Source organism: Parus major, chromosome 5, assembly GCF_001522545.3.
Source record: "Parus major isolate Abel chromosome 5, Parus_major1.1, whole genome shotgun sequence".
Taxonomy (NCBI): domain Eukaryota; kingdom Metazoa; phylum Chordata; class Aves; order Passeriformes; family Paridae; genus Parus; species Parus major.
The window spans coordinates 45,523,534-45,547,018 of NC_031774.1; the positions used below are offsets into that span (position 1 = coordinate 45,523,534).

The window sequence follows — 23,485 nt, forward strand, 5'->3', positions numbered from 1 at the left end:
AGAAGACAGAAAATCCAACTTCCATCTCCTGGAAAACTTATATTATTCAGATGTGGTAAGAGAAAATAGGAATGACTGGTGTGCTGGATGAAAGACAACATAACTCGCAACCAAGCAACAATATTTGAACAGACACTGAGAAAGAGTAATTTTACAGTGATAAGAAAATTAATATTGACATGACCTGGCAATGCACTTTTACTGGCCAGAAGTAGGAAAAAAACTAATTAAAACCACTAGGGGAGAGAAGAGCAAAGGGATGTTAAAACATATTTACATACACAGGAATTACTAAGACAAGACAGAAAAAAGAAGGACCAACACATACCAGCCTCACTCTAAAGTTACCCGCAAAACACTTTTTCAACCCTATACCCTCAGATACAAAATCACAACCAAAAAAGGCAGAAATTAATTTTCATATTAATGCACAAAACTGTTTCCTTACATCTAGGCTTATCTCAGCAAAGGGTTTTCAAGTGTCTATAAACATAAAAGACATACTTTAGATGCTGCAGCACTTTTGCCAGTTTTGTCATAAAGATTTGTTTCTTCTATAATTAGGGTAGAAATGTTCTCATTCACCTGTTTATTGTCATTTTGTTTGCAGAGTCCATGAGAATGAACTACTGTCATCTCCAATGTCACTGCTTCCAGGTCATGCACTTGGAAGATGACATTTGCACTGTCATTGCCTACACTGTTACATTTCCAGATAGAATTTTCATTTTCCCCTTGCTTACTATTTCAAAACCTGCACTTCATCCCTCACCCCAGCAGCATGGCCTCAATTATTGCTCTGCTTCTACAGAAATAATTGCAAAGGCCTCTGATACAATCTGATCAGTGGACAGCTCTTAGAAACACTATCTCATTGAACCATGACTTGAAATCTTACATTGTGTGGTTTTTTCCATCTAGATCAGAATATCTGAGCAAATATTTTATACTAGAGAGCAACACAAATATCTTTAAATAAAAGGAAATCCTTATAAATCAATTTGGATAATGTTGGCAGAAAATGATGGAAATAAATGCTAAAGAAATACATTCTGTTCTCATGATGGGAGACTCCCAGAGGTGAAGCTGTCATTATATGATCTTTTACAAGTCTCTCTTTTTAGCACATAACAAAAGCTTTGCACTACATATAGCAGGAGAAAATGGAAAGATCAACACCCACTCACCTCTGAAATGCAAGAAGAGCCTTTCTCTGCAAGACCTCTTGCACCCCTCGCAAAGATGCTAAAAAGGATATATTTAATCAGTGATGCAAACGATGATGAGATATCATTCCACACACTAACTGAAGAAGCTTTAATACATTGACTGAAAAAATGGTTTCACACAGAAGCTTTAATGTCTACCATTCTGCCAGGTAGCCTTTTTTAGGCAGCATGGGAATTTCCAAATGTGAATGCTTATTCCTATCTTACCATCAGTGGCCTGCAGACTGTAAGTCAATCCCAGTGCCAAGTAGCCTTTTGCTTTGAACTCTGATGTTTTGTCCCCAAGATCAACAACTGCTTTGGCAAATCTTTCAGCTTCTTCCAACTGAAAATATTACAAAACATCCACATAAGTCAAAAACTAGCTAAATCTTACATTATAATGATAAGAATGCTCAGAAGGTGTATTATGCACACTGAACTTGTTAAAATTTCAGACATGATTGCTTTGAAGAACTATTTCATTTTCCATTAGACTTGCATTTCTTGCTAAATACTGAGTAAATATCACAGATTTTAAGCCTATTCCTATGACTGAGAGAAATCTGGCACAAAGCACACTTACTGTGCTTTTGCCTTATTTCTTTTTCCTTTTTTTTTTTTTTTAATAAAAAAGGTATTTCTGGTCCATATGTGCCAACTACCCTTTTTGCACTTTATAAATAGAGTTCTTGACCCATGAACCATCTATTTAGAAAAATCAACCACAAGAACTATGGCTCTAACCCTGTAAAAAAAACAGTGTATCCATGCAGAACTCTGCCTCGAATACTGCATTGCTGAATGGATCCAAACTCATAAACGGAGAAACACGTAAAAAATCAAGGTTTAACTGCCATACTAGCACACTATTTAATAACCTAGAAAGGAAAAAAATCCCATCTGAATCCATTCCAGTGACTGTAAATGCTAAGTACAGTAAGCTACTCCATATGGACTCAATCCATAGAGAACAGCTTACAGAATTAGGATATACCTTAATTAGGGCTGTATTTTGTCAGCCTCAACAAGTCATGTTTGTGCTACTACACCACTTTCTCAATTTCTATATGTGACCTTTCTCTTCTCTTTTCTTTCTTTTTTAAATATACTCATTCTTCTAAAAATTACACAATTATCTTGAAAACAACATGATGATCTTTGATCACTTTAATGATTTTTGTAGAGATAGACCCATTTCAAGTTTATCTAAAATACCCAATTCTCCCTACTACAAATTCATAAACCACAGTTGCCTGCAAACATGATATCACCAGAAAAGTCTCTTGATTATAAGAGATTTGGCTCATTATCTTCCAGAAAGTTATTTTCCTCTTGCAGAAAATAATATAATTATATCTTGCATTTTTGATCCAATGTTTCAATTACCATATATTTTAAGCTATGTCTTAAACCAGTATCAGAATATGCTACCTTGATAAACATAACCACTGGCAAGTATTTCAAATTAGCCATTCAAACAGGGATGTACATGTGCATATACACATCCATGCTGTGTTTTTAGATATGCCCAAGTGCATGTGGTCACTGTGCAAAAGTCTTTGCTACATGTCTAAATCAAGATTTTAGTACAGTTCTTGCTGAAAAGACAGAGGGCAAAGCTTACCCAGTGCAGAGATCCCATGCAGAGCTTTGCAGCAAGGAGTGGAATAGTTGCATCATCTGGTTTCAAACGTATACATTCCTTCAAGACTTTAACAGCTCGAGCAGACTGTTTAAAACATTTTCCATTTAAATTACTAAAAACATAAATATGTTTCACAGATAGAAGATTCCTGTTTCCACCATTTACTACATTTTTCCTTTGTGAAGGAGACATTACTACACATTTTGTTGGCATTACTACACAATTGGTCAAACCTCCTCAAGCCAGTGAAAAGACAAGACTTGAGGCACTGCTATTGTTATTTAACTCCTACCAATTTTCATTAAGCATCCCCAGAGAAATGTCTGCTAAGAATGTAATTCCAGTGGTACACAATTCACAACAGAGATTGGAGATGCATTTAAAATTTTGCTAGGCCTGTAAACTCACAGCATTTGAGCCAGGCAAATGAAAGAGAAGGAATGGGACAGAGTTTTCTAAACAAGCAGTGTTTTAGTGTTCTTTGCGAGTTAAATCAGCACACAGGAATAGGTCTGATATAAGAGAATGGCACTGCTCCTCTTTAACTTATTTGCCTCCATCCAAACAGAGTTTGGAAGATAACTCAAAGTAAATAGAGTTGGAAAAAGAACCAAGTTTCTTCAGAACCCATGTGCCTCTAAAGTATCTTCTAAGGAAAATACATTCTTTTGCCCCATTCTTAAAATAAGCGAAATATCCGCACTGGAAATGATATTTTAGAAAATTAGTTGTTTATATTACATAATGAATGTATTTTCTGTAACATGATGGCAAAAAGCAATAAGAACGGAAAACAGAATTGCATCTCAAAGTTAAGTTCCTAGTTTCTATAAAATTTTTTAAAAATCCGTTAGTTGCACAGTATACAGTCTCAAAGGCAGCAATATTAAAGAAGATAAAGTCAGAAATTTCCAAAGGAAAAAAAAAAAGGAAGAGCATCACGAATCAGCATTAATTTGTACCTAAGTATAAAATAAATTAAGTCATCAAAAGCACACTTAAACAAGTTTTACAGGATAATAGAATCTAGTATAATCACTGCTTGTATTCAATCAGCTTATTTTAAGATTATTGGCAAGATAGTTGTTATCATCACCTAAGTTAGAAACTATTCAAATAACAACATTCATTGTACAGCACTTGGAAAAATTCAGACCTATGGCATACTTAGTTGATTCAAGGATTAGAATTATTTTCAAAAACACTACAGATGAAAATTATTTAAGTGCTAAATATTGTTATCAAATGCCATCAATACAAGAATTATTTGAAAAAATTCAGACTTACTTTTCCTGCTGCCATCAAGGACAATGCAAACTGATACCACAGATGGAACTCTTCAAACGCAAACTTCATGGCTCTTTCTAAACACTAAATATGGGGGGAAAATTGTTATTTAAGGTGGTATTATTCAATTACTGAGAATATATACTAGTATTAAGATTTTTTTATGGACTCTTATCTAACATACATGTAATAAAAAATTTAAATTATTCAAATACATGAAAATAGCTGCCAGATTTTATACGGAAAAGAATGTAGAAAAAAACAGATTTCCCATTTACTATGCTTGTTTAAATACTCCTGCTGGTACTGTGTTATGCAGTCTGAAAGAAGGAATGATGAATATCACTGAAGATACCATCAGTAAAAAGTAGGAGATAAGTCTTGAGAGAAAAGGAAAATTGTACACACTCTCTTCCTAAGTTGTAAATACTTAATACACAGTGGTACCACAAGCATTTGCAAGTACCATTTAAAAGGAGGGGTGATATATAAAGATTCATCTTGAAGTATTATTTCTATTTGCAAAAATTTTAATTTCACACTCCATATTCTGTTGAGATTTTAAGTGAATTAACTGAATGACAAAAGGAAATTCATTATTAATACACTGAGATTAAAAAATCAAATTAGCATTATAAGCTAATTTTGAATGTTTCGTACCTGCTGTTGTCAATAAGAATTATTTCATTTTACTAGGTTAAATTTAACTAATCAGACCAGTTCTATATAGTAGAAAGGTAAAACACTTTCCTGGAATAAACTGATTTAGGAATTAATTTTCTAGTCTGCATGGTCCAATTACATGAAGCAGCTTTCTGCTCTGACAGCTACAGTGTATACGCTAAACCATAAAAACATGAATTATTTTTCCCATATAAACTCGGCCTTAACATTACAGAAAGCACAATCAGGTGTGCAGTGTGTTTCAACACTACACCAGAATCTGAAGCAAAGCACAGCACTGAAGAGGAAACAAAACAGAAGAACATTATCTGCTACATGTAAGTAATGTATGCTAGAATTTATCCTACTACACAACGTCCAGTATCAAGACTATTACGTAATAGAAATTTCATTAATTATTGTAAAGAAATTATTTTATGATTTTACATGATTTAGAAATACTTTCTAATATTGCTGCCAAAGGTTCATTGTCAAATTGCATGTGTAGTAAGTTAATTAAATGTCTTCTATGAAAAGTAAGATAGAATTTATTTTTTTATTGGACTTTTCATAAGTGGAACCAAAAAGAGCACAGAAAGAAACAACTTATGTGTGATTGCTTCTTTTATTTTAGATACTTGACAGAGATGGCTCTGCAAAAAACATAAAATTTCTTTTCTATAACTTGCTCAATTAAAAATGAATTACCCATTCTAACTGCAGAAAATGAGGTTTCAGAAATTGATACTTCAGGGATTTATAATTTTGCAATTATAAGGGCACAGGACACAACTGTAAATTATCCTGAAAGTCTTAAGTTTGAACATACTAATATCTACCATTCCTTTTTTACCTAACTTCAAGTTCTATTTACTTGGCCCTGCTCAGTAAGAAAAGTGACAAGTTATGTGGTTTTTCTTTTCTTTGTAAGATGACAAAACTGGCCCTTAGTGTTTATTGGGGTGAGGGATAAATGGATGGATATTTGTGACCTTTGCAAGAACACGAACACCTCTTACACTGGGTTCTTCTGAACAAAGTCACAACAAGGAATTTCAAAGACCTACAGATTTCTAACAAGAAATACACAACCAGCAGTAGTCACCAGACAGGCTGGAAGTTAATGTTCAGGATAATGGCAACTGACTTAACCACTTGAAAACACATTCAGCACAATCCCTCTCCCACAGAAAATGCCATTGTTGATATCACCTTGTAAATAATCACAAATCACTATATGAACAGGCTATGTCAAGCACTTAACTGAATTTGGTTGTTTATCACTATGGTCTCCCAAAAACTGTATGCTTGAAGTTAGGGAGCTGAAAGATGAAATTAGGAAAATGTAGGAAAATTTCTGGTCTGGAAGACATCTCTTCTAGTAGGATACTTACAAGCTCAGTATCATACATCTTACAAAGCTTAAAAATGAACTTGGTTACAATCAGAGTATGTTCATTTAGGATAGAATTTAGGACAGAATTGACAATACAAAATTCCTTCATCTAGTTGAAGCTGCCCTAGGAAATTGAAAGCCCATTATATACAAACTCGATAGAAACATGAACCCTTTTCAGTTAACGTGAATGTGAACAAGAACGTGACTTGGCATTAGAACAGTTTAACAAGGATGAGACAGATTTTTGATCATTTAATACTCTTATATGACAACCAACTACTTCTGTAAGCAATCAGCTATAGCAAAACCAGAAGGCAGCAATAAGATACTGGAACTGGTGGGTGAGTACCATTTTTATAGTTAGAATAATTTCCCAATTTCTGATTTAATCTACAACAACTCCACTACAGCAATCAAAATCAGCTCAAAGAGAATGAAGCCCTAAAAAATTAAATGCCTATTATATAACTGAACAGAATGTTTTAACATTTCTGAATATGTGTTTATTGTAATACTTCAAATTATAAAAGTTACTATCAGCAGCAGAATTTGAGGGCAAATATCTTCTACTCACTAAACTGTAAGAGCTTCTTAAAGTCTATGATTTCCTTATGTTTTTCTGTGCTTTGGATGACAAAGATAAGAGGAAATTAGATGTTCTAATAATTTACTGATAAGATCCTGCTGCAGCTGTGTATCTAGAATATCTGTATGCTAAAATAAGTATTGTTTATTATATCAGGCTTTCATAAGATGATTTTTTCCATATTCAGGATATATGCTTCATGTATATATTACAAATACATTTTAATTATTCTGTACTGAAAGTATTTTTCATTGTGGAATTATTTTCTTTTTTTAAAAAAGAAAATTTAAAAAGAATATACATACAATTTTGTTGGAATATTACTACAAAGATGCTAGACTAAAAGATGCTAGATTAAAACAAACAGATAAACAAACAAAAAACCCCCATCTAAAAAAACCAAACCAACCAAACATTCCAAGTGGAAACTACCTCCTGTATTTATAAAGCAGTCAGAATAAGTGTCCTATATTTGTTTCAGCCCTTTCTTACTACCACAATTAACATGATTAACAGAAAACAGCAACATGACACAGATTAATATTCACTGCAATCAACAAACCTCTGAAAGCATTTCATATTGGCCTCTTCTTCCCAAGGCTATTGTAAGTAAATCATAGACTACAGATGCACTTTGCAAACTGATGATGCGATCATTCTTGTGTTCTGGTATTCTGCTCAGTACAGCGTCACGGTTAGCCTGAAACACACCACAAAGAAAGAAACCAAGTCAACCATTATAATTCAAGCTATATTTTCACTCAAGAAACTACCATTCTACTCGATCTCACAGTCAGTAGTTGCTATAAGGGATACAAAGAGATCTAATACTAACTTACAGATAGAAAGAATTACCAATTTTATATGTTAGTGGCAAGACTGATGTTTCTGCATGGACCTATTTTTAATTACTTCAATCTAATTCCATAATCTAAGTAATGTATTTAAAATTATTGATGAGTTCTCAGGAAAAAAAAAAAAAGGTATATTTTCAATATAATGGATATGCATCTATGAAAATTTCTTTTTATTTTTTGTGTGCTAGTAAAACATATTAAAAGGATCTTCAAATCCTCTATTCCAGCTTTCATAAAATAAGGCAATCAATTCCTTTTCACAGAATTATGACACTATCATCTCACTTGGGAATGGTAACATGCCCAGAATAACCCACAATCACCTTCAGGAGTTACTACTGAGAAGTGAAAACTGATCCTGGTTCTGGGCACAGCTTTGGAACCAGGCTGTGTTTGCAGCAAGGGTTTGTACTTTCAAACGTGTTTCGTGAAAGGTACATGGCAAACCTAATTCCTTAAGTAAAGTGTTCCTTTTGGGAAGGAAGAAAGCTGAGCTAAAAATGGATTCAATGAATTGACTGTGTTCACAGAGAAGTCATGTTCAAGAGAAAAGAACAAAATTCAGGTCTCAGAGTAGTTAGTACCTCACTGAACTACCCAGTGCTTCTCCCACTTTACCATAAGCCTCTGAAAACACATTATCTTGCTATGCTATCTATTTCTAGTTCTCTTGGTGTTTAATATTCCTGTTGGTACAAATGCTAGTATATCTGGTAGTCTGCAATCAGTAAAGATACTTCTCTCTCCTTATTCCCCTCCTTATTTTTAATTTCACAGGGCATGCCCCCCTTAGTACATTTACTTAAAAACACTAAATTTTAATAGGAAGCTAATTTTCCCCTTTTTCAGATGTAAAAAATGACACACAATAAGAGATAATAATTTTTTTCTTCAGTTTAACAGGGTAACATTTTAAGCTCTGAACAAATTTAGTACTTCTTTAAAATCAGAATAATTAAATATTGAAAATTTTTCAAAGAGATACATGGAGTGTAAAATACACAGACTTCTCAGGAATTATCAACTGAATAATCCACACTTTCATTTGAAACAACACCACACATGCACACACATACACCCCTAGACAGACAGTTTGCTTTCTTTTGATCAAGAAGTCGGCTTTTACTTTTTACACTGCACAAATATTTAGTGAACTTCAAGAAATTATTTTTAACTCCACCTCTAATCACAATTTGACTCAGCTCCTTGCAAGTTTTGAACAAGCTGTGAACTAGCACTTCTTGTGAAACAGTGGTTGACAATGCCAATGCACAAGGATGTCTCTTAATTATTACAGATATCTTGTGTGTTTGAACAATCATTTTCTTGATAATTATAGAACAGAAAGTACGTAGGAACTTAAGTGCTCAGTATTTCAGAGCTGCCATGGCCTCAGACACTCTAAGGTGACAGTTAAACTGCAATGTGTCATCTGGCCACACTTAGACACTTCGAGCCTGTAACACAGTTGAACAGTGTAAATCAGTGCAGCCTCAGAGCAAGGAAGGATATGTTCATACATTTTTCCACTGGTTGAGAATCTCACACAAAGCTGAGCCCAGAAGGTGGTGATCAGTGATACAAAGTCTAGTTGGAGGCCAGTAACTAGCAGTGTGTCCCAGAGATTGATACTGGGTCTGATCCCAAGCATGTTTTTCTGAATTGATATGCCAAAGGGCTGTGCTGCCATCCAGAGGGACCTCAACAGGCTGCTAGGATGAGCTGACAGGAACCTTCAGCAAAATCCTGCTCCTGGGAGAGAACAAACCCAGGCACCATACATGGGTGCTCCCCAGCTCAAAGGCAGCTTGACAGCACTTGGCAGTCCTGGTGGACACCCGAGGTGAGCAGAAGCCAGCAAGGTGCCAAAGCTGGAAAAAAGGCCCTTGATAGCCCAGGCAGCATCTGCAGGAGTGTTGCCAGCAGGTTGAGGGCAGTGAACCTTCCCCTCTGCTCAGTGCTGGTGAGGCCACACCTGCAGTACTGGATCCAGTTCTGGACTCTCTAGTACAAGAGACATGGAGCTACCAGAGAGAAACCAACAAGTATAGGACTCTGTAGCACTAGGATGACACCAGAGTATCTCTTTTATGAGGAAAGGCTGAGAGAGCTGTGACTCTTCAACCTGGAAAGGACAATGCTCAGGAGGGAAGCCTTATCAAATATCTGAAGGGATATACAAGGAAGGAGCAGGCCCCTGCCAGTGGTGTCCAGTGACAGGACTAGAGGCAATGGGCATGAACTGAAACACTGAAGGTCCCCTCTGAAGATCAGGAACCTTTTTTTTGCTGTGAGGGTTAATGAGCAGTGGCACAGGCTGCTCAGGAAAGTGGAATCTCTCTCCTTAGAGATACTCAAAAGATGTCTGGACAGAAATGCAGCCTGCTCCAGATGGCCCCACATGAGCAAGGGGGCTGGACAAAATGACCTCCAGAACTCCCTTCCAAATACAATCATTCTGTGACCACAACTCACCTGGCAAGCAGCAACACATACATGCACTGCTAACATAGAACCAGAGGATGGTTTCGGTTGGAAGGGATCTTTTAAAGATCATCCTGTCATGGGCAGGGACCCGTTCCACCAGACCAGGTTCTCAGAGCCCTGTCCAACCTGGCCTTGATTGGGGTGTTTTCTTACTAATTCACAGACAATGCAAGTAAGGGATCATACTACTTTAATAACACAGTAGTATAGCCAAACACCAACTGTTAGTCTTCCTTAAGTGTTATTTCTTTCCCAAATACTGGTTCCAGAATTATAAATCACATACTATTTCACAACTACTACACCTAGAAAGTTAACATGCACTGAAGCTGAAATAACAGGTCCCAACTCTCAGAAAAGTAAGTTTGTAATTATGAATATTTTTATGCTCAATCTTCCCCTTTACCCCCTCCAAAAGTAATTTGAACAAATTACTTAGCCAAAGTAAGTCAATCATGTCAAAGACTTTATACTCCCCCGAAACAAACTCTTTTGCCTGAAATAATCTGCAATAATTACTGTAAAAAAAATAAAATTGAAAGCTTGCTAAAGGTATATGCTCTACAGTGACAGCATTTGATATAATTAGGCAGATCTGATTCACAAAGGAAAAGCTGTAAGTAACCTGAAATGACACTTAACAAGGCAGTACTTTTAATTTGGTTTTTGGCTTCTTAATGATGATATGCAAGGAACTACACATGCAAACACAGCAATCAGTAGTCAGATCTTGCAGAACTGGGACTGCTTTCACTTCACACCAAGACCACAGTTCCCATCAGAATTCTCTACATCTTCACTGCTGCTCAGGCACATTACACAGACACAGGCAGCACCTCTCAGTGGAAAGTATATACTGCAGCAAAACCAACATAAGATACGTGGAAATGTTTCCTCAGCCGATTTTTCAGTACTACAAGAATCAGAATCCAGACAGAATTTCCAGATTCTGTCACAAATATTGCAAGGCAGATCACTAGGAATGAGGAAGCAGGTAGCCCTACAATGTAAGTATCTGCCACTTTAAAACAGTTAAACTAGCACGATGTTCACTAAAATGTTCTGATCCTATTTAACTGTAAAGAAACAGAAATTATGCCAAAACATGTAAGCATTTGAATCACCTCTAGAACTTAAAAGACTACATCTCATTGATGTGCAGTGAGACAGACAGCATGATGCCTGAGACTGTTACAAAAACAGCGAAAGCTCCAGCATTTCATTTTGTCTGAGAACATAAAACTGACATGGTATGAGAATGTATGTGACAGTTGATTGATAACTAGCAGAAAATATGGAAGATTGTTAAAGGGCACAAGTAGACCACTGAAAGGAATAATTTATTGAGGAAATAGGGACATTTAAAAATAATCCAGTAGCAAAGACTGAATGTCAGTATCATCAAAAATCATTTACAAATTTGAGTAACTGAAGTTTAATGTATAATGGAACTTTTGTGTATTCACATTACTTATGTAATGTATACTGTATTTTTTGATGATGTTTATTATGCTCTTCTAGTAGTTTTTGATTTGCTTTTTACAACAAAAATAACTTAGATTTTGTGTCTGTTTGAACAGCACAGTGGTTCATACTGATAATTGATGCCAAATGAAGGACCTGGCTTGCTCACTTGCCTATGGCTGGAAGAAGGCTAGGCATGGCCAGTCCAAAGGAGAAAAACTCCCTAACACTTGCAGACCTTATCTCGATGGCTCAGAAGAACAAAAACTTGAAATAACTGCCTGCCATCCTAAAAGAAAATGAAAGACAAGAAAAAGGTATGGGGGGAAAAAAAAGTCCTATTTTAATTTTTTTAAAAAAGAACCAAAAAACAAAACAAGAAAACAAAAACAAACACAAAAAACATGGAAAGCACACACATTCAGCAAATGCATATTCACTGTATTTTACCTACCATAGATTCACTAATAAGCAGCAACAATAAGGCTTCTTCTGTATTTTCTTGAGGACAGAAGATGCTGTTCAAAATGAGAATTTAATTATTTAAGCAGAACACATTACTTTTATGAGTAGTTCACACATATATATTAAAAGCACTGTAAAAACTGGAAAATGTCCAAAAAGAAAACAGAAAGTAACTTGCATAGAAAAATCAATTGGTTAAAATGCATTTCTTTGCAATGCTTCATATTTGCATTTCAGAAAAGTTGGCTGAACATAATAAAAGAACAAAACTACCACAGCTGTCAAAGTTAAACTCATTCAAATATCCTAGAATTGAACATAATTTGACAACTGTAAACACTAAACCCATAGTTTAACTAGCCTCTTACTGCTAGGCTGTCTGAGCTGAATTTACATCACCGATTCAATTGCTGGCAAGAGGAAATTCTCACACGAGAGCAGGAGAACTTTTGTATTTTAGGCAATATGTGGAGAAATACTTCTATCAGTCTTTCATGAGATATGTTTGAGAATTTTTTCATGATGCATTCAATAGCTATGAATATTTTTAAATACATCCATGACAATCTCTAACCATTTGCCATAACCACTCTTGGTTCCAAGTAGTAGAATTATTTGCTTGTAATGAAGTACACTTTCTTCTAATTTAATGTTGATTGCTTGCACAGGACTAGTTCCCAAACTTTACTGATTTCTCTAAATACTGGATGCTTTCTGAATACTCTTCTATGCTGGTGGACAGGTACTGACAGGAATTCATTCATCCATTCTCATACACACAAAAAAATCCTCCAAATCAGTGACTGTGTTTTATCTCTTCAGAATTCTTCCTCTAAACTATTTCTGAATTAACACAAGTACTATTTCCTGTTAATTCAGTCCATAAGTTCCACAATTACCTATTTAAATGTAGAAATAATTTATTATTGTTAATTATCAATTCCTATGGTCCCATGGGTATTTAAACTACAATACATTATAGATAGGAAACAAAACTCGTCTGACATGAAGACATCTTTTAAGGTTTTTTTTAAAGCACTAGAAATATAAGCAGTAATTAAATGTCTGAAAGAAAATAGAAACTAAAAGACATCTGAATACCAGGCAGTTTGAAAGCAACATTGTGAGTGTATTGTGGTGATACACAACAGCTAAGACCCTAGGGCAGCTGTTCTGTTGTTGTATTTTTATTTTTTTAATCAATGCAACTGCTCACCAGATTTTTAAGAGAATTCTAAATCTTAAAATACATTTTTATTATTACATAACAAAGAAATTTCAAAACACAGTCATGAATAAGAACCACCCACGGTAAGGAATGAGGAGTGATGAGGAAGCATCAGAGTGCTCCTTATTTAACAATCCACTCCTCTATGCAGAACTTAACAACCTGGAAGAAGATTTAACTTGACCAACTGACAATGGAACCCAGAAAGCAGAATAATTACTGGAAAATCCTGCTGGAGAAATTACTCTCTCAGACAAAGAAGGGATGCTGCCCCAAAGAGAACTACTAAAAAGTCATTTATCAAAACAAAAGCAAACATTATTTGCTCTTGAAATTTCAAACTTATTTTTGTAGATATGTTGATGTTTGTCTCAAACAAGATCCCTTCCATGCACAAATTAGTGAGAAATTTCTTTGACTTGACTAACCAAAAAGCTCAGTTAAGCTGACTGAACTCAGACATTTTCTGTTTCTCCTGATAAATGAAGGCACATGAGTAATTTCATTGCAATACAGCAAAACAGGCAACTGAAAGCATAAAATGCCTATCAACCAAAGGCAAACCATGAAAGTTATGATCAGCTGAAGAACTGGTTAAAGAAAACTGAAGAGGAAATAACACAGAGATCAAAAAAATCATAAATTCTATTAGCCAAATTATATCCATAATCCTCATAAGAACACAATGCAGTCATCTAATGTCAGGCAGCATAAAAAAAAAAACAGTGCATTGCAGACTCAGAGTTGGTGGTCAGAAGAATACCTAGGAAGAAATTTCCTAGGTATCACTGTCTTTGATATTTGCTTTCAGTCACTGCTGGAGATGAGATACTTAGCTGGACATATTTTATGTGGAACAGTATTAACCAGTCTGACATGATGAAAGGAGTTAATTATATGCTATGTTGAAATTGTGGAACTCCTCACCTGCACGTGCCAAGAACAAGAGAACTAAACTGAACAAAGTTCACTTCCACATTTGCAGGAAGCGTGTTGCTATGAAGGATGAGTTGAGAATAGAGAACATAAGTTTGAAAGGGCGAGTCTGAGAAACCTGCTACATCTATTCTGGATGCAGGAAGGAGAATTGCTAGAAGTCTTTGAAGATAAAGGCCACTCTACTTAATAATAGTAAAGGCAGCATAATTATGTGGGCTTGATGTTATGTAAAAGATTCAGCAATGGAACTCTGCAATAAATACAGCTAAACAACTCAAATAGTGTCACGTTGCAGGCATTTATGCTACAATATAAACAACCCTAAAACAAAACATCCCTCCATTATGCAAGTAGGGCTACTTCTATAATCAAGATATTAACTTCCAAGAAAAATTACAAATTCAAGGGAACGGTTGTCTATATTTAACACTAACTCTAATGGTGAATAGTTTGGAAAAAAAACAGTTACATTTTCAAGAAGGAAGAAACATCCTACAGCTACTCTAGAATTCACCAAGAGATATACCAGAAAAAAAAACCAAAAAGTATCACTTACCTGATTCAGTAAATATTAAAACTGAACAAAAAGGTGGCATCATAAAGAAATGCCAAAACTAATCTAAGATGGTTAGCTAAAAGGTAGTTGCCTTGAGAAATAAACTAGCTTTGAAACTACTAGATAAATTTCTAGATATGTTTTGTTTTTCATAAAGCTTCCTGGACCAGCTTGAATCTTCATATGGTTTCATCTTTCTATGATAAAGCAGAATAGATGACTAGAAGCAGCACACAACTCCTAAAATGTGCAATATCTGATTTGCTACCCAGTTCATGTTTTCTTTTGTATCCCACATATAATAAGAGATATTGAGTCTATCACATACACCAGGATAGAAAAAAAATTCTACAATTGAGAACAAAAGATCTAATGCATACAGTTCAAACTTCCACTCAGAAAAGCACAGGTTCCCTAGTTCTCCTCAGGAAATCTACCTACCTACACATTCCCAAATTCCTTCTACATTTTCCAAAGTGTAATCTAAATTATCCAGTGTACTGGGTAACAATTGTAATTATAGAAACAAAAGAGGTAGAAACTCTGCCATACTTTTCTCCAGTGTAAACCCGTGGTCTTCTACTGAGCTCATAATTCTTAGTATTTGAACCTTTTCGAAGTGGATCATCAAGGGGTGATTGGTGAGGAGGGTCTTCCAGTGGATTCCAGTAACTCTGTTCACACATACCTCGTAACAAAATTTCTGCAAGTTGCCTTGCTATTGTCTGTAAAAGCAAAAGATAAATATTTTCCCTAGAAATGCTGAATCCAAACTCTCAGAAAAATGCTCAGAATTTTTCTAATGAAGACTACTTACATAGAATATATTTTTTTATTCTACAACATCCAAAAAACCAGGCATGATGCTGTTTAAAAGGTAAAAGTACCCAGTTCAATTCTCTAAACACAAAGAAAAATAATGACAATAACAAACAATTTTTCAGTTTTATCAGTTAAATCCAGATAGTTAAGTATAAACAACCCAGCTGCTGCTCCTAAGAGTATCAATAACCTAAGATGCTCAATAACCTCTACTGGAGCAGTTGTTGAAACTGCAGCCTGCAAAGAGAACCATGATGAAAAACAGGATGATATTCCCTGAAGGAACTGCAACCCAAGGGAGGGACCCCATTCTGGAGCAGGGGAAAAATGTGAGCAGTAAGGAGGAGCTGAGAGGAACTCAGCACAGCCCTCCACCCCTCATGCACCACTCAGGGAATGGAGGGTAGGGAGGGCAGGTGAAAGAGTCAGAAGTCAAAGACTGAAGTCAAACCCAAGAAAATGGGGTGCAAGGAAGGTGTTTCAGTTTTTGTTTCTCCCCATCCCACTCTCCTTTAAGTGACAATAAATTAATTTCTTCCAAGAAGATCATATTTTGCCTGTGACAGTAACTGGTAAGCAAACTCCCTGCCTTTATCTTGGACCTGTCTCAGACCTTTTCTATCTTATTCCCTCCCCATCTGTTAAGGAAGGAGAGTTTGAGGGCAGCTGGGTGAGCATCTGGCAGCCAAACAAGATCAACCCACCACAGACATTTATGGTCTGTGGGCTGAATGGGGCTTTTGACAACTTGTACTTGAAGGTGCTGGTGTTAGCTACTGATAAAGCTCAGCAAGAGTGAAACAAGATTGAAAATCAGCATGAAAAGGTTTATTTTGACCAACTATTATTGTCACCATATATTTAACTGTAGAAATACATAAATATTATTTAATTAAATAATATAATATAAAGCTTTTGAGTCATCCTATAATCCATAACTATCAGGGTAATCTCCCATTAATGTTTCACACACATGCATAGACCCAACTACGTATCATGATGATGAAAACTCAAATTTTTTCAACCAGATGTAAATTTGCATCATAATTGACAGCATTTCCCAGTAACATTTCCCAAAAATAGATGTGTAATATTTAAGTAACAGACAGCACCATATAATCTGCATCTTCCACCTTAACTCCTATACCATAAGAGGCCCTTCATCTTTTCTCTTAGAATTTGCAATATTATCCCTCTCCATTGAAAGTCTATTATTAAATAATTTTAATATATTTACTAGGAATCAGTTATTGAATGAATTAAGAAATCACCTACCTTCCTTACTAACAGTTTGGAAGTTTTAAAGGCCCAGTATTAGGAAACTAATCTAGATATTTTGAAAATAATTACATGGCAATAAAAGATAAAAACCTCTACTTTTTATTATATAAAAGATTCAAGCTTCTGACAATGTAAGTAACAAATCTTCATGATTTTGCTTTTATGGTTTTCCTTTAAGAGGCTTTATAACTTGATAGCCTTCAACTTTATAGAAACCACACAATAACTATGCACTCTGTTCTCACCCATACTACATTACAAAAAGATGAAACTACATTGACTCATAAGTAGGGCAATTATAATTAAGGTTGAAAGTATGGTCAATCAGAGACCAGCCAGGTTCTAATTATATCCACAAACAAGACAAAGGAATAGGGGGGAGACTGGGTACCAAACATTCCTTACTTTAATCACTCACTTAAGCCAGGAAATGTAACCTTATGAGGTGTGGGATAACAGGTCCTTATCAATATCCTGCGTATACAACTACTTGTCTCTAATTCATCCACTATATTTATGCTTTCCCTGCCCACTGAAATTCAGATGCTAAAATAGGAAAGTGGTTTAATATAACTTACCATTCGCAGGTTTTGTGTAGTTCTTGTTTCGACAGCTCTTAGTAACTCTCTAAATCTACCAACTCCTCTCGTCAAGTTCCTGTATATAAACATAGAATTTGACAGTATTCCAACTTGGATGAAGTAACACCTTAAAATATTACTCAATAAAGTTGTTAAAATTCTTCTACCTTTTTTTTTTTTTTCCTTTCATAGCCTCATTGTCTTTCTGTGAGATAGATATATAGAGATATAGATATATTCATCTGGGAGCCTCACCACTGATTACTATAACAACATCCCCTGACAGTTTATTGAAAAAAGAAACATTTTCATTATCAGTAGATAGTTCAAGGGAAAGCAAGGAAAAAAGTAAGAAGCAACTACCTCAAAAACAAAAAAGACAAAATGAAGCCATTCTCATTGCTACTGTAGTTTTAGTTTTCAATTACATTAGGCTTCAAGTATAAACTTTGAAAAAAAATCCATCTGAGCTGCCTCTTAAAACAGGCACCTTAAAACAGGGAGATTAAGTAAATCTTGTAACCCTGAAAGCAATACAAAACATAAAATTTTGAACTCCTTTTCAGAAGGGAAAGAGCACAAACACATTAAGATCCACTGTGTGACCAGAAGAGGACTGAGGGATCAGTGTTCTGTTCTTGACTCTGACTGGCTTTTCATGTGGCTTCTGCAACCCAAGTTTATCTACACTTCTTCCACATCTGCTGCCTAAACAGTTTTTGCAGAGATTCAAAGCCCTCACAGGCATCATTAATAATTTAACTATTTTAGCAGATCTGAACTTTCTTCTTAAACAATAGATTATATTGAATGGTCTTATAGCTTTACCTTTTTCTCATCTCTTTATCAGTTGTTTGGAGGTTTTATTGTACATAAAAGCAGATGAGAATATTTTATTTTATACTAATACAATTTGCCTTTAAACTGGTGAAGCACTGGCTGAAGGACAGCTTTTTGCTGTCCTGAACAACTGAATTCTGCAACGTGAACACAGCAGATAGGACAACCATTTTACTCTTTCAAGTTTAGTTACAAAACAAAATTATTTGATTAAGTGTATTTCTTATCAAATCATTGCTGTTACATCATATGTTGTCTTAAGGTGTGATGTTAAGTGCAAGTTGTGTAGCATTTACCTAAGAAAGCCAAAAGAGACAAGAAATATTACATATTGTGTAAGCTTTCTGTAAGTAAAAGCACTATTGTACTGCACTATAAATCAGATGTTAAAACCAACTTCCTTAGTCTGCTCTCTTTATTTAAAAATATGTTTAAAATACTGACTTCTGAACCACAATTCTGTACAAATGCCAAAAAAGCCTGCATTTTTTTACAGACACTGTTACTTTGAATTCAGTTGCAGAATATCTGAAACTAGTTTTTGCTGCAAGAGATCTTGCTATAGAACTATAGGACTCCTATGACTTCACCTAGAGACCTACCCATTTATTTTACTCTTCAGATTACATGACAGCACTCATCTCTGTTCTGTTTTACATAATAAAGGATTATCAGGATATTTCAGAAACTTTAGTTTCCACACATCTTTCACTGGCACGGGCACCATCATTCATCAGCACACCTTCTAAAATACTTTTGTATAAAAACTCATTTTAAAAGAAGTAGCATTTCCAAGTAACAAAACCCGTATGAACAGTTGAAAGTTATGGCAAAGAACACCACCAGTTGGCTAAAAAGAAATAATCACCATTCACACAAGAAATAGAAATTGTTTGTAAAAAGCCCACGTGCTACAGCAGAGCTTGACCACAGAGTTATCAACTAGCACATTCTAAAGAAAATTCATCTTGTGCAAACATCTGCATGGAAACAATTGTGTGAAAAATTATATTACTTTATACATTTCCAACAGGCAGCCTCAATAGTTGTTGACTATTACACCAACTTCATATACTAAGGAAGGACAGAAAGTCATCAAGCCAGATTTCAAGAAAACCTCCAAACTTGTTTGAAGAGGGATACATTCAGCACTTTTGGAAAGTCAAAATTACATATCATCCAGTAATACCACATTCCAAATATTTTTGAGAGCCAAAACCAGTCCACTGGAATCCCAGTTTTAAGTCCTCTGGTCTAAGTGGGTCTTTCTCATGAATGGAGTTCTCTCTCAAAGACTGTATTGCAAAGACATAATGTGTCCTTATAACAAGATAAAACACCAAATATCCAACCAAACAAAGCAGACCTGCTAAAAAACTGATATGCTCCCTGCAAAATAGTTGAAAAATAGTTATGAGCAAGAACTTGTCAGCTTGAAGCTTTATTTTCCCAGTGCAGATGAAACACATACTATGCAGTAGAACTTCAAATCACAATAACTTCATTAAATTTTAGGAATTGGCATTTTTTCCATATGAAGTTTATGTCTTTTGATCTGTTACAAGAACAGTAACAAAACACTTTATGAAAATGCATGCAACTTTTACAAGGCCTTGAACACTTCATGACAGGTTGCTTTTAGTTAACCATTACACCTTCTTAAGCATTTGCAAGGGACTGAAACTTGTGGCTGAAGTTCTACTGTATCATGGAAAAAGCAGTAAGATTGCACAGGAAAAAAAGCAGTTAGAATACAGAATTAGCTTTTGCTTCATAAAGCATTTAACAGTGATTTTAACACATCAACACAAACACAAAACAAATTTGTCAAGCATCTTCTACATGAAATTTACTAAAATACCAGACCTCGAAACTACAATCTAAATCACCCTAAAGTTGAGTTAAATGCTTTTAGAGAAAAGAAATGAAGCAAAATATACCATGAATAATATGGTAGATCTCCACACCACACTGCTTTTCGCAAAGTACATTTCCTGTATTTGTTAACAGTTTGGAACATTGAGAAGAGTGGTGGCTATGCTGGGACACGATTTTCCTTCCTAGCCCGGGACACACACAGCTTTTACCTGTTTTTCACTAGGATGTGCTTTCATGTCAGCAGTTCTTGCTGTGCTGATTGAATGCCAGAGCAAAGGGGCACATTCACTTAGACAGCAATGTCCCACAGTGTCTGTAAAGGACTTTGAGATCCCTTCCTTTCATGGGACAAGAAATTGTAAGGTACATTAACACTCACTTGGAACTGACACATTTTCAGTGATTCCAGACAAGACAAAGACAGCCCACAGATGGACACTGATAGTTACATACATGTGTGTTTAAATGACTGCCTCCTGTCAGAATATGCTCAAATCTCCTTTAAATTGTATCAATTAGAATGTTTGCTGCTTTAAATCTTCAAGAATAATAACCCCTATTTTGACTCTTTAAGTAGCAATCTTCCAGTTAAACTGAGAACCAAGATCTACTGAAAATCTATACAGACATGTCCTTAGAGCCTGTTTGCATTCTTGTATCTACGTATTTGCACCCTAAACCCCAATCACTCATGTTAGAACCTAATTGATTATCCTGATACAATATCAACTTTTAGGCTCCTTAAAGTATTTCAGATAGTATTTCTGTTTAGAATAATGCAAATATCTTAACTGCACCTATACAAAGGTGCTCACTCCTAAGCAGAGACAGAAATTAATAACTGTAGATATGATACAAGTAAAGTGTGGGAAGAAAATTAAGGGGCTCCAAGGATAAGCTTTCAAGGCAGAATCAGAAAACCTGTATATAGGCATGAAGGCCAGCAGTAGCAAACTTTAGGTACAAACGTATTTGTCACCATTGTCACCAAGAAGTCTCTTGGTTTTAAAAAGCATGCTTGGCATCAGACAACATAATAGTGCTTTGGCATTACTGCTCCAGATAAACCTCACCCCCACCAACACTTCTTTTTTGTGGTTTTAAACATACACAAAAAGTAGAAAAGAATGGAAGAAACTGCTAAACAAGAAGCAGTCTATGTTTGAATGATATTAGGATAAAAATCAGTGAGATCTAATCACAATATACTGAAAACAGATTTTAAAAAGAACATTTTAAAATTAACATTAGAAAGGTTGATAGGACTAATTTACTCTGTACTTACAGAATATGTTACTAGTATCTTCTCCATTAGTGAGAAGGGCTTTGTTTGTCAGGCATTTCCTTTATGCTTCTCAATCGAAAGACCCAAATATTTAGTCTACCATTGCCTTTTAATGATTAAAAATTAAATTAGAATAAATTTTTGTGTACTGAGCTATACCAAACCTCACCTGCTCTGCAATTTGGTCACTAAATTGTCAATATTTCTCCCATTTATGAGAGAAAAGCATACCCAGAACCATGCTGGTGAATAGGCTGAGCTACTTATACTACTATATTACTTCATTACTGAGACTTACTGTATCACATTTCTGAAATATTCATCTTTTAAAAGGAGAGAAACAAATAACAATGAAATCTACAGGGCTTGACCAAAGTGATAAAACAGAAGTTGCTTTTGGAATTGAACTTGTTTCCACCTTCTATTGTGCTTGCTCTCTCTTTCTATATTCATAAAAAGAAAAAGAAATGCAATGCTTGTAAACCCATAGATACACTGCAAGTTTTAAAGTTTAGGCTTTTCTCCCAAAAATTCAAATATGAAAGGTGAGAAAGGAATTATTTTAAAGGTAAGGAGTAAGGGCAAGTGAAACTCTTAATATGCATGCCAATCAGAACAGTGACATTTCAGTAACTGCAGTATGAATGACATGTTTACAAACAAATGTAACTATTAAAATCCATACACTCTAATTACTTTTAGACAATTAAGAGTCTTTTACACAATAATAATGTCAGAAAAAATTTCATATTAAAAGAAGTTACTGCATAAGCAAAAGGTAAGAAATGCTTGACAAACCCAGATTAATTCTTAAGCAGAACATCCTAATATCGAGGTATGCCATTTACCATAGTGCTTTATATAGCCCTACAGATATGAAATTTAAAAAAAAAAAAAATTAATAAGGACTGCAATTCCATGAAAAGTCCATAAGAAGGACTCACTTCCATAACTTTACTAAAGGCCTGACCAAATGGACAAGACTACATACCCTGCACAATGGATGATGATTTGGATGATTGTGATTAATGTCTGTGTCTGTTTTCCATCAGGTTTGAGAGGGTGGAGAAGTATAACTTAATCCACAACTAGAAAAATATCCTCGTAGGCATTTGGATAACTATCTATGAGAGGCAACATAGTTGCAACTTCAGACAGTTCGGTTTTCTCTCTCTTCTTTCCATACTTACACTTTCAGTACACCCACAATACTGTATAATTTTCACAAAACATTAATTAACACTAGGCATTATTTTCTGAATAAAATGTAGAAAATCCCTAATTTTCTGCCAGAATCTAAACTACTCTTTTTTTTTTTAAAAAAAAAAAGTCTACTTAAAAAAAATTATCATGGCATACTTCTCATTTTATCCATTGCTACCTCATGCAGAAAGAAAAATCCCAGATATCTCAGATTTGCTATAGAAGATCATGCTTGGTTGATGTCTGAAAGTTCTTAACAGATGTGTTTGGGCTAATAAATAAAACATCTTCACTGTGCCATTAGAGCTACACAAGCCTAAGTATTTGAAAGAGCCAATCAAGCAGCAATTCTGGCATTCATGCATTCAAAATGAAAACACTTACTGCCTAGACTGCAGCTCCACTGGTAGTTAGCCCACCTAATGGTTTGTGAGCTGAAGAGGAAGATCTCATCTTCCCCATTCTCATCTCTTCTTGTTTGTTCCCTTTTTCCACCATTCTTCCTTCTTGGTATCTTCCTACTCTCAACTGCATGGTCCTACCTCTTCTCTGACAGCCACACCAGCCATTAGCACACCTTCCAGTGAATCAAATCTTCTCACCGGAATGACAGAAAGCTATGATTTCTTTATCAAAATAACTCCAAATAAGAAGAACCAAATAAGCATGTGAAACAGCAAAAGGCAAACAAGGAAAATGTACACTAAGAGGGTAGAAGGAGGGTTGGTCTAGGAAAATGACAATAGTAACTCCTCTGTACAGTGGAAAAACAGGAGCATTAAGTAGAAATTAGCATTTTGAGGGGAGC

The 23,485-nt window shown here is 35.2% G+C and overlaps 1 protein-coding gene across 2 annotated transcripts in view; it reads right to left on the reverse strand.

Annotated features, from left to right (window-relative positions):
* The window catches only part of TTC7B (tetratricopeptide repeat domain 7B), a 104,468-nt gene that overhangs the window by 60,963 nt on the left and 20,020 nt on the right, over positions 1-23,485 (reverse strand). For both annotated transcript variants that reach the window (XM_015631028.3, XM_033515010.1), the window contains exons 5-12: positions 17,469-17,547; positions 15,340-15,512; positions 12,054-12,117; positions 7,354-7,491; positions 4,144-4,227; positions 2,836-2,940; positions 1,437-1,554; positions 1,188-1,245 (exon numbers count right to left, since the gene is read on the reverse strand). In XM_015631028.3, coding sequence (XP_015486514.1) covers positions 1,188-1,245; positions 1,437-1,554; positions 2,836-2,940; positions 4,144-4,227; positions 7,354-7,491; positions 12,054-12,117; positions 15,340-15,512; positions 17,469-17,547 — 819 coding nt within the window. The remainder of the gene's footprint in view (positions 1-1,187; positions 1,246-1,436; positions 1,555-2,835; positions 2,941-4,143; positions 4,228-7,353; positions 7,492-12,053; positions 12,118-15,339; positions 15,513-17,468; positions 17,548-23,485) is intronic.